The following is a 14,204-nucleotide window of genomic DNA, read 5'->3' as shown; positions in this document are numbered from 1 at the left end:
TTGAGATTATTTTTCCCCTTCTGTGGGCGTGTGTTTCTCCCTTCCCTTGAGAGCACTGTATATATACAGAGCAAAGCGGGCTGGTTGCCTAATGCCTAGTGCACGTATAGCTTACGGTTGATACGTGGCCATCATGCAATTCACCAGGGGTAACGTGTGATACGTGGCGGCCAGGTGCATGGCACCTCCCAAAGCAATAATTTGAGATGTGAATGTGATACTTTGTCAATCTAAACTACTGACGTGTGAGATGCTTACAAGTAGTAATTTCCACAGTTTTGACGTCAGCACTTTGACTGGTGAGCAGAGCTACGCCGATCAAGTTTTGGAGTAGACTTAAAAGACTCGTCTCGTAATTTATGGACAAACTGTATAATTAGTTTTTATTTTTGTTTATATTTAATATGTTATGTATGTGTTAAAGATTTGATGTGATAAAAAATCTTTAAAAAATTTTAGATTTTGAGTGTAAACAAGGCAAAGGCCTGATGAGTAATACTCCTCTCTCTCTCTCATGTGTCATCTCTACTCCAAGAGAGAGATGAGATAGGTGGTGCAGGTAGCAAGAGCATTAAAACCGTGGTGGACAGGAAACACGATTTGACCACACAAGAGCACACACGCATCCATCAAGCAGAGTGTACAACTGTACATTCGCACACGCACATGCTCCACCGCACAAGGGCACCGCACACTGTCCGCCTAGCTAAGGCGTGGGCGCCCTGTTTAGATTAAAAATTTTTTATGTCACATTGAACAGAAGGATGTCCGGGAAAAGTTTTTTAAAACTAATAAAAAAAATAAATTACATAACTCGTCAGAAAACTGCAAGACAAATCTATTAAGTATGAAGTAACTAGACTTAAAAGATTCGTCTCGTGATTTTCAACCAAACTGTGTAATTAGTTTATTTTTTATGTACATTTAATGTTTCATGCGTATGTCTAAAGATTCGATGGGATGGATGAAAAAATTTTGGATGGAAAACTAAACAGGCCTTAGTTTCACCTAAAAATAAAAAAATTTCAAGATTCTCTGTCACGTCGAATCTTTTGACACATGTATGAAATATTAAATATAGATAAAAAACTAATTGTACAGTTTGCCTGTAAATCATGAGACAATTTTTTTAAGTCTAGTTACTCCATAATTGGACAATGTTTGTCAAATAAAAACGAAAGTGCTACAGTGTCAAAATCCAAAAAAAATTCGCATATCAAGTGTTTAGTTCCTCACCCAAAAAATTTTTATTCATCCCATTGAATCTTTGGACACATACATAGAACGTTAAATGTAAATAAAAAATAAGCTAATTACACAGTTTGGTTGAAAATTCGCGAGACGAATCTTTTAAGCCTAGTTAGTCCATGATTAGCCTTAAGTGCTATAGTAACCCACATGTGCTAATGACAGATTTTCCAAACGAGCTATGGAATTTGTTTTTTTATTAGTTTCTAAAAACCCCTCACGACATCCTTCTAATACATACGATATGACACCCAAAAATTTTCATCTCCTTGTTTAGTTCCAAAATTTTTTAAAAAATCGATACTGTAGCACTTTCGTTTGTATTTGACAAATATTGTCCAATCATGGACTAACTAGATTTAAAAGATTCGTCTTGTCAATTCCGACCAAATTGTGCAATTAGTTTTTATTTTCGTCTATATTTAATAGTCTATGCATGCGTCTAGAGATTCGATGTGATGGAAAATCTAAAAAAAATTGTAAAACTTTTTGGAAACTAAACAAGGCCTAAACATGGCTTAAGAAATGCATGTGAGTGGATAGGAGGCCTTGTTTAGTTTCCGAGAAATTTTGCAAATCATTTTTACAAATGGGTTAAATGCATCAAATCTTTGAAGACATGCATAGAATTAAATATATTTAAAAGTTTAACTATTATACAGTTTGACTGTAATTTGCGAGACAAATCTTTGAGCATAGTTAGTCCATTCTTGGACAATAATTGTCAAATAAAAATGAAAGTGCTATAGTTGCCAAAACCAAATTTTTTTCCCAACTAAGGCCTTGTTTAGTTTCTAAAATTTTTTGATTCTCCGCTACATCGAATCGTTATAATTATGCATAAAGTATTAAATATAGACAAAAATAAAAAATAATTACACATTTTGTCTATAATTTATGAGACGAATCTTTTGAGCCTAGTTAGTCCGTAATTGGACAATAATTAAGTAGCCAAAGCCAAAAATTTTCACGAACTGAACAAGGCCTAAACAAGGCCTAGGGTTATGCCTCTCATACAGGTACTCCAACTCCGTTTAGAGGTTAATTTTGGGTCTCTTGCTACCTATTTTAGGTTTAGGTGACCATATTGATTACCAATTGAGATAGTCTTAGAGCATCTCTAAGGGCTTTGCAAACAAACTTTGCATTGCCCTATTTGCAAAAAAGAGTAGAAAATACTCCTCCAATGGTTTTGCAAATATGGTTTGCAATTTGGTTAACTTTGCAAATATAGGTTGAGGCTTTGCATATATGCAAACCTTCCCACCACTTTGCATCTACAATTTCGGCCTTCCACGTCGGACTCCGTCCCCCCCCCCCACCCTGCGCGATTTCTCTACGCTCGTCCGCCCTCCTGCCGCGCGTGCCCGCCATCCCTACCGCGCGCGCTCGCCGTCCCTCTAGCTGCCGTGCGCGCCCGCCCTCCCTGCCGCGCGCGCCCGCCATCCCTACCGCGCGCGCCCGCCGTCCCTCTAGCTGCCGTGCGCGCCCGCCCTCCAGCTTCCTCGTGAAGGATCCCTCCGCCGCCAAGGTGTCGCGCGCCTCCTCCAGCAAGGTACCTCCATGGATCTCAATCTGTGCCGTCCCTGTGTCTTCACGACGATGCACCGAACTGGCGGCGGCGCGACCACGGAGACTCACGCGCGTCCACAAACGACGACGTACGCAGCCACGTCTGGACGACGAACGCGGCCACAGCGTGGGAACGGAGGTGGACCTTCCCTCGTGGGGACCTTCACTCGGAGGAGGACGGAGCCGAACTGACGCGAACGACGACGGCGACGAACGACGAATGTGGCCTGGGCTGGGCGGCGACTGGCGCGAAGACCTGGGCTGGGTGGCAACTGACGGCGACCTGGCCTGGGCGGCGACTGGCACGCACGACATACGTCAAAATGGCGCGAAGGGGAAAAAAATTCGGAGGTGGGGTCCACACTTTGACTTTGTCAAGTCTAAATGCAAAGTCCCTTGGAGTTAGACTATTTTTAGACTTTGCAAATGAGTTTGGGACTTTGCGAACAACACCAAATGCAAAATTCATTTGCAAAGTCCCTTGGAGATGCTCTTAAGTCTTGTTTAGTTGCACCCAAAAATCAAAAACTTTTCAAGATTCTCTTTCACATCAAATTTTCCGGCACATGCTAATATAGATAAAAAAAATAACTAATTTGTTTATCTATAATTTGCGAGACGGATCTTTGTTTATCTATAATTTGCGAGACGGATCTTTTGAGCCAGGTTAGTTTATGGTTGGACAATAATTACCAAATACAAAGGAAAGTGCTATCATGTCTAAAGCCAAAAAAATTGGATCTAAACAAGGCCTACGTGTTTGATCTTGTGAGCTCAAGAGCATCTCGCCTCTCTCACCTCCATAGCTTGTGGCTCATTTGAGAGTGGATTTTGAGTGCATTTTAGATTGCATATTCTTTGTGGCAATAGGTGGTGATTGTCATCACCTAGATGGTGTACCACTGTTTGATGATTGAACCATGTTAATCGTACCACTATTTGCCGTCACTGGTGATGCTGCAACATTAGATTCGGTGTGACGTGGAATCTTAAAATAAATTTAGGAACTAAGGTCTTGTTTAGTTTCCAAGAGTTTTTAAGATTCTCCGTCACATCGAATTTTAAAACATATGCATAGAGCATTAAATATAAATTAAAAAATAACTAATTGCATAATTTTGCATGTAATCTGCTTCATAAATATTTTGAGCCTAATTAGTTCAGTATGGATAATAATTATCAATTACAAACAAAAGTGCTACCATAATCAATTACAAAGACGTTCGCATATAAATGCATCTTTTGTTCTGCGTGCGTTGAATGCAAAAGGAACTCAATATATGATATATATACTCCCTTAAATCAACTTATATAGAGTTATACGTTCTGACTTAAAACTATTTTAAACTTAACTGAAATTATATAAAAAAAAATGGGCACCGGTTTTTAAGACAACAAATTATTATCACTACATATATCATGAAATATATTTTTATAACATACTTATTTGGTATGATATAGATATTGCCACCTTTTTCTATAAAATTAGTAAAATTTGAAGTAGTTTAATCTAGAGTGATTCTAGAAACAAATCACTTTGGGATTTAGGGAGCACTAGAGGAAATAACTAAATTTGCTAACCTCAATGCGCTTCCGTTGCTGGACTGGGCTTGACCATCTCCACCGCACAGACACAGCCAGAGCCCACAGGCCAAAGCGGCCGGCAGGTTGTTGGGCTTCTTATACTCGAAAAAAAAAATGGAACACAGAATGTCTATGCACGGTGCCGTCGTAATATGCACTCACAAAACAAGAAAGAAATCATTCGGGGACGCTTTCTTACAAATCGCGTCCTCCGCCTCATAGAGGCCACCTCGTTCAGATCAGAAATCTAGACCATTTTATTTTATCATAAGTTAAACTTTTAAAAGTATAATTAATTACAAGATATAAATAAAGACATCAACATCTAGCTCACTGGATTAGCTTTGTTAATCAAATCCACCATGAAATATGTACCGTAACGAATTTTTTTGGTACTGTATGTAAATGCTCATATATTATGTATATACATAAGCTTAGCTAAAGTAATAAAAAAAATCATTTGAATTGAAACAAATGGAGTATATATTTAGGTTTAATATCAAATAAAGTATTTAGCCATTATTCCCCTTAAGTGGTAGGGCGGAACCGAGTGGCTTTGCCTTTAGGAGAAGCTGAAACAGACATCGCCGCAATTTGAGCTTGCCTTGAAAAACCTAAGGTAGTTTTTGAGGAAATAAACTAAAAGCTAAAAAACATGTTGAGAGGAGCTTTTTTTTTAGCTTTTGTGTGTCGAGAAGCTACAAAACTTATTACAATACTCAGTAACAAAAAGTATACAACCTGAAATCAAAAGCCAGAAAGTTAGCTTTTGAGCTCAAAGACCAAAAATTTATAGCTTAAACAAATACTCCCTCCGTCCCCAAAAGAATCAATTTCTAGGATCCGTGCCAGTCAAATTTTTTAAAGTTTGACTAACTTTATAGAAAAAAGTAACAACATCTATAATATAAAATACACATTATATGAAAATATATTCTATGATGAATCTAATAATACTAATTTGATACTATAAATCTTAGCATTTTTTTCTAGAAATTTAGTCAAAGTTTAAAAAGTTTGACTTAGGACAACTCTAGAAATTGACTCTTTCGTGGACGGATGGAGTATGCCGTTAGTCCATATCTAGTGGTTTGTTTTCCCGATGACTTGTTTGGATTTCTTGTCCATTGTACCAAGGCTTGATTGATTTGTCACCCAGTACTCTATATTATTCCTTCTATTTCAAATTTTATTTGGGTTTTACTTGTTAGTCCTGAGTCAAAGTTCTCAACTTCGACCAAGTCTATAAATAACATCTATAATATTAGTTTGGTTTGATTTGTAGTACTATTCGATTCGTAGATGTTAGAATATCTTTTCTTTAAGAGAAACTTAGTTAACATTAGAGAACTTGACTTTAGGATTAGGATAAAGTTAAATAAAACTATAATTTTAAACTGTGTGAATATAAACAAAATGAAAAGGAGATATACACCGTACCTTATTCGATACATTCATTTATCACGATCCTCCGTATCTGGTTCTTGTATATAAATAAACAAACAAGAATTGCCTCCGTATAGGCATTCTTTTTGCATTTTATACTGGTTGTTGGCGCTGTAGCTAGCTGAGGCGCTATTACGTATTCGGCCCTTGAAAACGCCAAAAGGCCAAATACCGTCAGCCCTATCTTATGCCGGTTATGCAATCATGGAGTTGCCACCTATATATTGCAATACTAGTATTTTTTTTTGTTAATCACCGCTTCTTCTTTTCCATGCATGGATAGGGACAAAAATAAAAATATGCTTCCACGCAACAGCATGTGCAGCTAATCCTTTAAATGTAGCACGAACGGCGGAGATGACATTCGTATATATGAAATATTTTATTATATTGTATCGGTCCTCGCAAGTACGTTAATTATAAGCTGAAACTTTAATGATAAGTTGCTTATGGATTCCTAGAGCGGAGTGATGCTTACAGCTACAACTAACTAAGACATGTTCGCCACAGACACAAAGTAAAGCATGGATTAAATATTGCATTGCTCTCCATGCATAGATGCCAACGTAGAAGTTCATCGTCAATCATGAATAAATAATGCAGACACGGAGGATGAATTGATCGAGCATACTGTAGCCATGCATGCGCAACATGGACAGACGAGTATGTGAAGTTTTTGTTTTTCAAATTATAAGTTGTCTTTTGTAGACACATAACCTGTACAATGTATCGAGACACATAATGTGTAGTAAAAGTTAGAAAAGTTAAAACGACTTATAATTTAAAATAGAGGGAATACAAGAGTGTTATGAACAGACCCAAGCTCCACATCCTTAATAGCATAGGGAGGTCCCAAAGTCATTGCAAAAAAGAAGAAAAAAAAGAAGAAGAATAAAATGTGTGGACTAGAAAGAAATGGTTGGTTTTAATATAATATCGAGGAAAAAGGATTTATTTCTTTTAGGAATCTAGAGGAGCCTTAGCTTCTATATCCGTATCCATATCTTCTTTTCTCTGCGAAAGCATATCCATTTTCAGGCAGATAAGATAATATTAGGAGGCTGTTTGGAATCAATTTAGCAACACAACATTGAACTTTGACTTGGAAATATGATTACACTATGAGAACGGAACTCGAAAGAAGATCAAGTTTCAAGTAGGACAACCTCTTTATTAAATGAGTATATCTATATCTATATCTGTATTTGTATTTATATCGATATATAGATGTATTTGTATTTGTATCTTTATACGTATTCTAAATCTATATATCTGTAATGTTAATCCCTAATAGAAGTCTATCTCAACATTCTATATCTATTTAAAATGTTTATATCCCAAAAGGTTTCGCCCATGATGTTGCAAATGGTCAATTTGAGAATTTAAATTCGAGTTGAAGAAGAAGACTAAGATTGAGATAGTTTAGCATATAAACACACCCCTTTTTACCTAACAATTAAGTTGAGGTAGACTGACGTGTGTGACGTCTCGAAAGCCATTATTATTATTGCATTGTCGTCGTATCATCGCTTTTGCTCGTCGTTGGCGGTGTTGGGGGCGAACCGGACCCCCGTATATATACGTGTCTGCGGGCTGTATGCATGGCCGTCTGTAATAATTTGTTTGTTTGTTTTCATGAACAAGATAGCGAAGTGCCGTCGTAGCCTGGACAAATAAAGAAAAGTCGTTTGATTTGTTTCGCTTCGACTGTCGTCGTCGACTCGATCGTCTTCATCATCTAATGCGAGTACTCGTACTTAAGAATGGAGAATTAATTATTTGCTACAGGTCTAGCTCGTCGATGGCGACGCCAGCAATGCATTTTGCATGCATAATGCAGCTAGCCACACCGACACACCGGCCGGCCGGGGCTCATCGTCGCATGCAGGCGAAGGATGGATCGATGCGGACCGGCAGAGTCGTGCACGCGACGTTGGTGCCTATTGTACTCTACTCGCGATCCATCGTAGGCGAAGGCATGCATCAATCACTATATACCATGCATGTATCCGAACAGATCCACGCACGCTCGCTAGCTTTTTAGGTACCAAACACAGAACGCATGGCTGGCTGGCTGCGCCTGCGCCTGCGCCCGGGGGAGGCGTGCAGCTCTGTGGCGCCGCAGAGCAGAGCATGGCAGGGTGATGCATGACAGCTCCTTTAATTTGACAGGCACTGCAAGGCACAGGACAGGGTCGCCCCCGGTACCCGCCTGTCCGAACACGCCTCGCCCCTCGCCGCATCCACATCTCCACTACCTGCGTCGCACACGCGCGCGCGTCATCCATTGTGTCCGCCCGGACATTATGTATGTTTGAATCCAAAGTATAATCTAGTAACAAAGTCAAACTTATATATAATCCAAACATATATGAAAGATATACTTTGGTGACCACGGCCATGCATGTATGCCCTATCGTATAAAGAGACTTCATCGAGGTACGTTGAAGGCATTGGAACGATCGATAATCAGTCCGGTATATATAGATCCTCTTAGTGATTATGTGTGTTTGTTGTCTAGGAAAATCCAGAAGTAGTTTCTTTAAAGCTTTTATATTAACACAATTTGTTGTAATTGAAAAAAAAAATATATAGAACCTTTCTTTTAGAAAAAAGAGAATCAAGGCGTGATGCAATCAAACTATGGTGGCCATGTGGCATCTTTGTAGTTCTGTGCATCCTTTGATCGAGAAACTACTTGTTAAACACTTGTGGTTTTGTTCATGGCCGCACCTCGCCTCACATTGTATGCCTTAGTTTCAGTGCCGTTTGGTTGAGTGCCACACTTGACCATGGGCCGGTAGTTCATTTTTTCCATGCCACGTCTAACCAAAAGAGTGACAAGCAAAATTGCACCGCAATACTTTGGCATTGTCCTTCCTATGGTTTCGGTGAGCTCAGGCGCAGGCCAAATAGGCCTTTAATCCTATCAGTTAGCTCATTGTAATGGTTGAGATAAGAGTTTTTTGTGCTCGGGGTCCAAGCACATCCTGTTGCCGGGTATCTTGGCCTCTAGTTACCTTAGGCTTAAGCGTGTCGGCCAGAGTTTGCCTGCACGAGGGTAGAGGACTTGTTCGAGGTGCAATTGAGACGAAGCTTGCCTAATTTATTGATTCGATTTCGGTACATGTACACGCACAAGAGGAAGAGAGACAAGTCCATCTGCTTGAATTGAAGGGACGTGTTTGTCTTACGTATATATTATTGGACTAATAATCGATCCTTCTTTGAATTGCAGGATATGCTAAGTATGAATCTTACAAACCAAAGGCCAGGAAACGAAAGAATCCTCCATAAGTAGAATTCCTATAAAAATCCTACAAAAATCATTCAATCCAAATGAGCCCTAAGGATAATAATAGTTTGTTCCCTCCACTCTAAAATCAAGCCCGAATTTCGAGATCGTCTCGTCCTTAACCATCCCAAAACCAAACAATAGGTTAGTTACAGCGTGTCTGTTTCACGGAATGGCACCCAATGGAGCCATCGGATGCTGCGTCCCATCCTAAAAGTATTGTTTGGCTTGATGCACGAAACCATCCATTATAAACATGCTAATGTCAGGTAGAGCCATTCTAAATCAAACAGACTGTTGATGTGCAACCCAATTGGACAGAAGCAATTTGAATCCTTCCCCGTAGCCCACTATTTTCTTATTTAAGTACATCGACACATCGTTCAACACCGCCGTTAGAGCCGGCGTTTCTTGTTATGTGTGTATGTCAGTGAGTCTTCCTTGGGTAACTCACTCAGAGAGTGACACTCACTGTGTATCGAACCTTTCTAACTCCGCATAGGCCCTGTTTACTTCCAAAATTTTTTGCAAAATGTGAATAGTAGCACTTTCGTTTGTATTTGACAAATATTATCTAATTATAGACTAAATAGGCTCAAAAGATTCGTCTCGTCAATTCCGACCAAACTGTGTAATTAGTTTTTATTTTCATCTATATTTAATACTCCATGCATATGTCTAAAGATTCGATGTGACGGGAAATCTGAAAAGTTTTGCAAAATTTTTTGGGAACTAAACAAGGCCTTAATGAGACACGTGCAATGCAAGTTTTGGAAAACAGAAAATGGACATAAGCAATTCGAATAGAAGAAGAAAAAGAAAAAAAAAGAAAAGAGGAGCGAATCCGTTTGGAATGGGTCGATGGCACTCCAGTACCGAACGCGTGGTGAGTTGTGAGTTGGTGGCCAGGCCACTAGGCTGGTACGTCTGTCGTCTGGTCTGGTGCAAACTGGGGCAGGCACTGTGCACACCGTGAACTCCACGGGGCTGTGACGTGACCTAGGCCTTGTTTAGTTTCGAAAAAATTTCGGATTTCGCTACGGTAATACTTTCGTTTTTATTTAATAAATATTGTCTAATTATAAACTAACTAGGACTAAAAGATTCGTCTCACGATTTACAGATAAACTGTGTAATTAGTTTTTGTTTTCGTCTATATTTAATGCTTTATACATGTGCCGTAAAATTTAATATGACGGAGAATCTTAAAAACTTTTTGGATTTCGGGTGACCTAAACAAGACCCTAGGTATACCGGTGATCGGGCGGCGCCGCGGCCCGCGCTTGCTTGTACCATGAAGAACAGGACTCAAAGCTGCGAGCGTGCTCGTGACACTTGCCGCCACGATCGCATCTCGGATGGGACGTGCACTAGGCTTTGTTTAGTTCATCCTGAAAACCAAAAATTTTCAAAATTTTCCGTCACATCGAATCTTGTGGCACATGCATAAAACATTAAATATAGACAAAAGCAAAAACTAATTATATAGTTTAGCTGTAAATCACGAGACGAATCTTTTGATCCTAATTAGTTCGTGATTGGATAATATTTGTCACAAACAAACAAAAGTGCTACAGTATCGAAAAATTTTCACTTTTCGGAACTAAACTGGCCTTTTTTAGTTCCAAAAAATTTTACAAAAGAGGAATAGTACCATTTTCGTTTGTATTTGACAAATATTATCCAAACATGTACTAACTAGACTCAAAAGATTCGTCTCGTCAATTTCGACCAAACTGTGCAATTAGTTTTTATTTTCGTCTATATTTAATATTTCATACATGCGTTTAAAGATTTGATATGACGGGGAATCTGAAAAATTTTGTAAAATTTTCTGGAAAGTAAACAAGGCTAAGGCCTAGGTCCCTACAACTACAGTATTAGTAGGGGTGACTTGTGCAAGTAGTACTACATGCTCTTTTTTCAGCCACCCCTAAACTAATGTACAGTACGTACGTAAGTACGCAATTGTGTCGTCACGTCACCTGTGGTATTATTCGTCTCACCCTTCGATCAGGGAGTCATCATCATAACCTGTGGTATACTACTTAGGCCTTGTTTACTTCCAAAAAATTTTGCAAAATTTTTCACATTCTCCGTCACATCGAATCTTAAGACGCATGCATGGAGTATTAAATATAGACGAAAATAAAAACTAATTGCACAGTTTGGTCGAAATTGACGATTTTGAGTCTAGTTAGTCCATGATTGGACAATATTTGTCAAATACAAACGAAAATGCTACGGTGTCTATTTTCTAAAATTTTTCGGAACTAAACGAGGCCTTAAGCAACAATTTGATCGGCAGATAGTCCGTCCGGACACGTCAAGCCGGATTGGATTCCACTGGGTACATGTGCATACTCTGCTCTCGAAATATCCTGTACTCTGTGTTGTTTTCTTCTTCTGCTGCTGCTGCTGCTGCTGATGATGATGAAATTAGCACTCGCAAGCATTGATTCCTGCTGATCGGTACTGGAAAAAAGGGTCTCACTCTCACGGATTGGTACTGGATGCACGCGGGAAAGACGCAGGCAGGAGAGCAGCCATGGCCCATGGCGCACGAGTTCCTTTCCTTTCGCATTTTTTCAATTCGAAAGTTTGAAATTTTTGGTCCACCCTCTGCAAGGCACGCCGATTCCGCCGGCAGCAGAAAAACCTCCCCGAGTAGTCCACTGTTTGTAGGCGCACCTGCAGAGGGAGAGGGCTGCTCTGCTCTGCTCTGCAGTGGGCCGCGCAGGCGCAGCGGCAACCAAAATCAGACACGGATTCGCACCACCTAACCGTCGCTGACGAAGCAACCCGCCGGCCGTATAAATACGCACCGCCTGGCGCCTGCCACGCCACGGCCTCGCTCACCAGCTAGCCGCACAAACAGAAACAGACGCACTCGCCCGCCGCGCCACGCAACACAGCCCCGTCCCGGCCGTCCAACACCTCTCCCATCTGCTCTCCCTCCCTCTCCATGGCCACCACGCTGACGGCGCTGCTCAAGGAGGCGGCGGCCGCCTTCCCGGCCCGCCGCGCCGTCGCCGTCCCGGGTAAGCTGGAGCTCACGCACGCCGCCCTCGACGCGCTCGTCGACGCGGCGGCCGCGCGACTCGCCGTCGACGCCGGAGTCCTCCCGGGCCACGTCGTCGCGCTCGCTTTCCCCAACACCGTCGAGGTTCGTCTCCTTCATCTTTCGAATTCGATCGATCGATCATGTTCCTGCGCAGCGCAACCCTGTAGCGGGACCTGACGCGCGTGCGATCTGTTACTTGTACGCGCAGCTGGTGATCATGTTCCTGGCGGTCATCCGCGCGCGCGCCGTGGCGGCACCGCTCAACCCGGCCTACACGCAGGAGGAGTTCGAGTTCTACCTCTCCGACTCGGAGGCGCGCCTCCTGATCACCAACGCCGAGGGCAACGCGGCGGCGCAGGCGGCGGCCGCCAAGCTCGGGCTCGTCCACGCCGCCGCAACCCTCCACGACGCGGCCGGCCCGGTCCACCTCGCCGGCCTCCCACTGGCCTTGGCGAACGGGAACGGAACCAAGAGCAACGGGTCGCACCAAGGCGGCGCGGCGGAGGGCTCTCCCAACGACAACGACCCGTCGGACGTGGCGCTGTTCCTGCATACCTCCGGCACGACGAGCCGGCCCAAGGGCGTCCCCCTGACGCAGCGCAACCTGGCGGCGTCGGTGCGGAACATCCGGTCCGTGTACCGGCTGTCCGAGTCCGACGCCACGGTGGTGGTGCTGCCGCTGTTCCACGTGCACGGGCTCCTCTGCGCGCTGCTGAGCTCGCTGGCGTCGGGCGCGTCCGTGGCGCTCCCGGCGGCGGGGCGGTTCTCGGGGTCCACGTTCTGGGCCGACATGCGTGCGTCGGGCGCCACGTGGTACACGGCGGTGCCGACGATCCACCAGATCATCCTGGACCGTCACGCGTCGCGGCCGGAGGCGGAGGGATATCCGGCGCTGCGGTTCATCCGCAGCTGCAGCGCGTCGCTGGCGCCGGCGATCCTGGAGCGGCTGGAGGCGGCGTTCGGCGCGCCGGTGCTGGAGGCGTACGCGATGACGGAGGCGTCGCACCTGATGACATCGAACCCGCTGCCTGAGGACGGTGCCCGGAAGCCCGGGTCGGTGGGGCGCGCCGTCGGGCAGGAGCTGGCGGTGCTGGACGAGGAAGGGCGGCGCGTGGCGGCGGGGAGCCCCGGGGAGGTGTGCATCCGCGGGGACAACGTGACGGCCGGGTACAAGGGGAACCCGGAGGCGAACGAGGCGGCGTTCCGGTTCGGGTGGTTCCACACGGGGGACATCGGCGTGGTGGACGAGGAGGGGTACGTCCGCCTTGTGGGGCGGATCAAGGAGCTCATCAACCGCGGCGGGGAGAAGATCTCCCCGATCGAGGTGGACGCCGTGCTGCTGGGCGCCCCCGGCGTGGCGCAGGCCGTGTCGTTCGGGGTGCCCGACGACAAGTACGGGGAGGAGATCAACTGCGCGGTGATCCCGCGGGACGGGTCGGCGCTCCGGGAGGAGGAGGTGCTGGCGCACTGCCGGCGGAACCTGGCGTCGTTCAAGGTGCCCAAGAAGGTGTTCATCACCGACGACCTTCCCAAGACGGCCACCGGCAAGATACAGCGCCGCATCGTGGCGCAGCACTTCGTGCAGCCGGCCAGTGCCTGACCGATCGAGGATCCTTTTCGTGTTGCTGCACCCTGGGGGTGTCGGATTGGGATTTCGCTAGCGGTTTGCCGTTGTTGTCGCATTGTTGCGAGGTGGACATGGCCTGGACCTGGAATGACCCAGAATAAACAAGACAACGCAAGCATCCGGCTCTCTGTATCGATCGTCGTGTTTTGTTCTTTCTGGTCAGTGCGCGTGTCGGCTCATCTCCTGTTGTTTACCGGATGGCATGGCGCCAAACAATCGGCGGCAAGTGTCAGGTCAGGCGTGCATTGATTTTGTTTTTTTTTTCCTTTACCGGGTGATTTGGTCCCGTGGTAACGTGGCATATTTTGGAGCGTACTACTAGCCACACCTCCTAGAAAGATTACAATTCTAAGGAAGATTATTTTAAA

The 14,204-nt window shown here is 43.9% G+C and overlaps 1 protein-coding gene across 1 annotated transcript; it reads left to right on the top strand.

Moving 5' to 3' along the window:
- LOC8076488 (oxalate--CoA ligase) lies at window positions 11,995-14,204 on the top strand. The gene is made up of 2 exons (XM_021463888.1): window positions 11,995-12,311; window positions 12,418-14,204. Exons 1-2 carry the CDS (start codon window positions 12,111-12,113, stop codon window positions 13,807-13,809), a joined length of 1,593 nt encoding a protein of 530 aa, XP_021319563.1. The 5' UTR covers window positions 11,995-12,110; the 3' UTR covers window positions 13,810-14,204.

This window comes from Sorghum bicolor, chromosome 6, assembly GCF_000003195.3.
Source record: "Sorghum bicolor cultivar BTx623 chromosome 6, Sorghum_bicolor_NCBIv3, whole genome shotgun sequence".
In the NCBI taxonomy this organism is placed as follows: domain Eukaryota; kingdom Viridiplantae; phylum Streptophyta; class Magnoliopsida; order Poales; family Poaceae; genus Sorghum; species Sorghum bicolor.
Note: the sequence above shows the minus strand (reverse complement) of the source record. Positions and strands in the feature narration are given on the sequence as shown.

Bases quoted from the DNA above. Each gene is read 5' to 3' on its own strand.
- LOC8076488 (XM_021463888.1), top strand. From the start codon at position 12,111: ATGGCCACCACGCTGACGGCGCTGCTCAAGGAGGCGGCGGCCGCCTTC. The intron at 12,312-12,417 runs GTTCGTCTCCTT...TTGTACGCGCAG, and splicing joins CTTTCCCCAACACCGTCGAG to CTGGTGATCATGTTCCTGGC.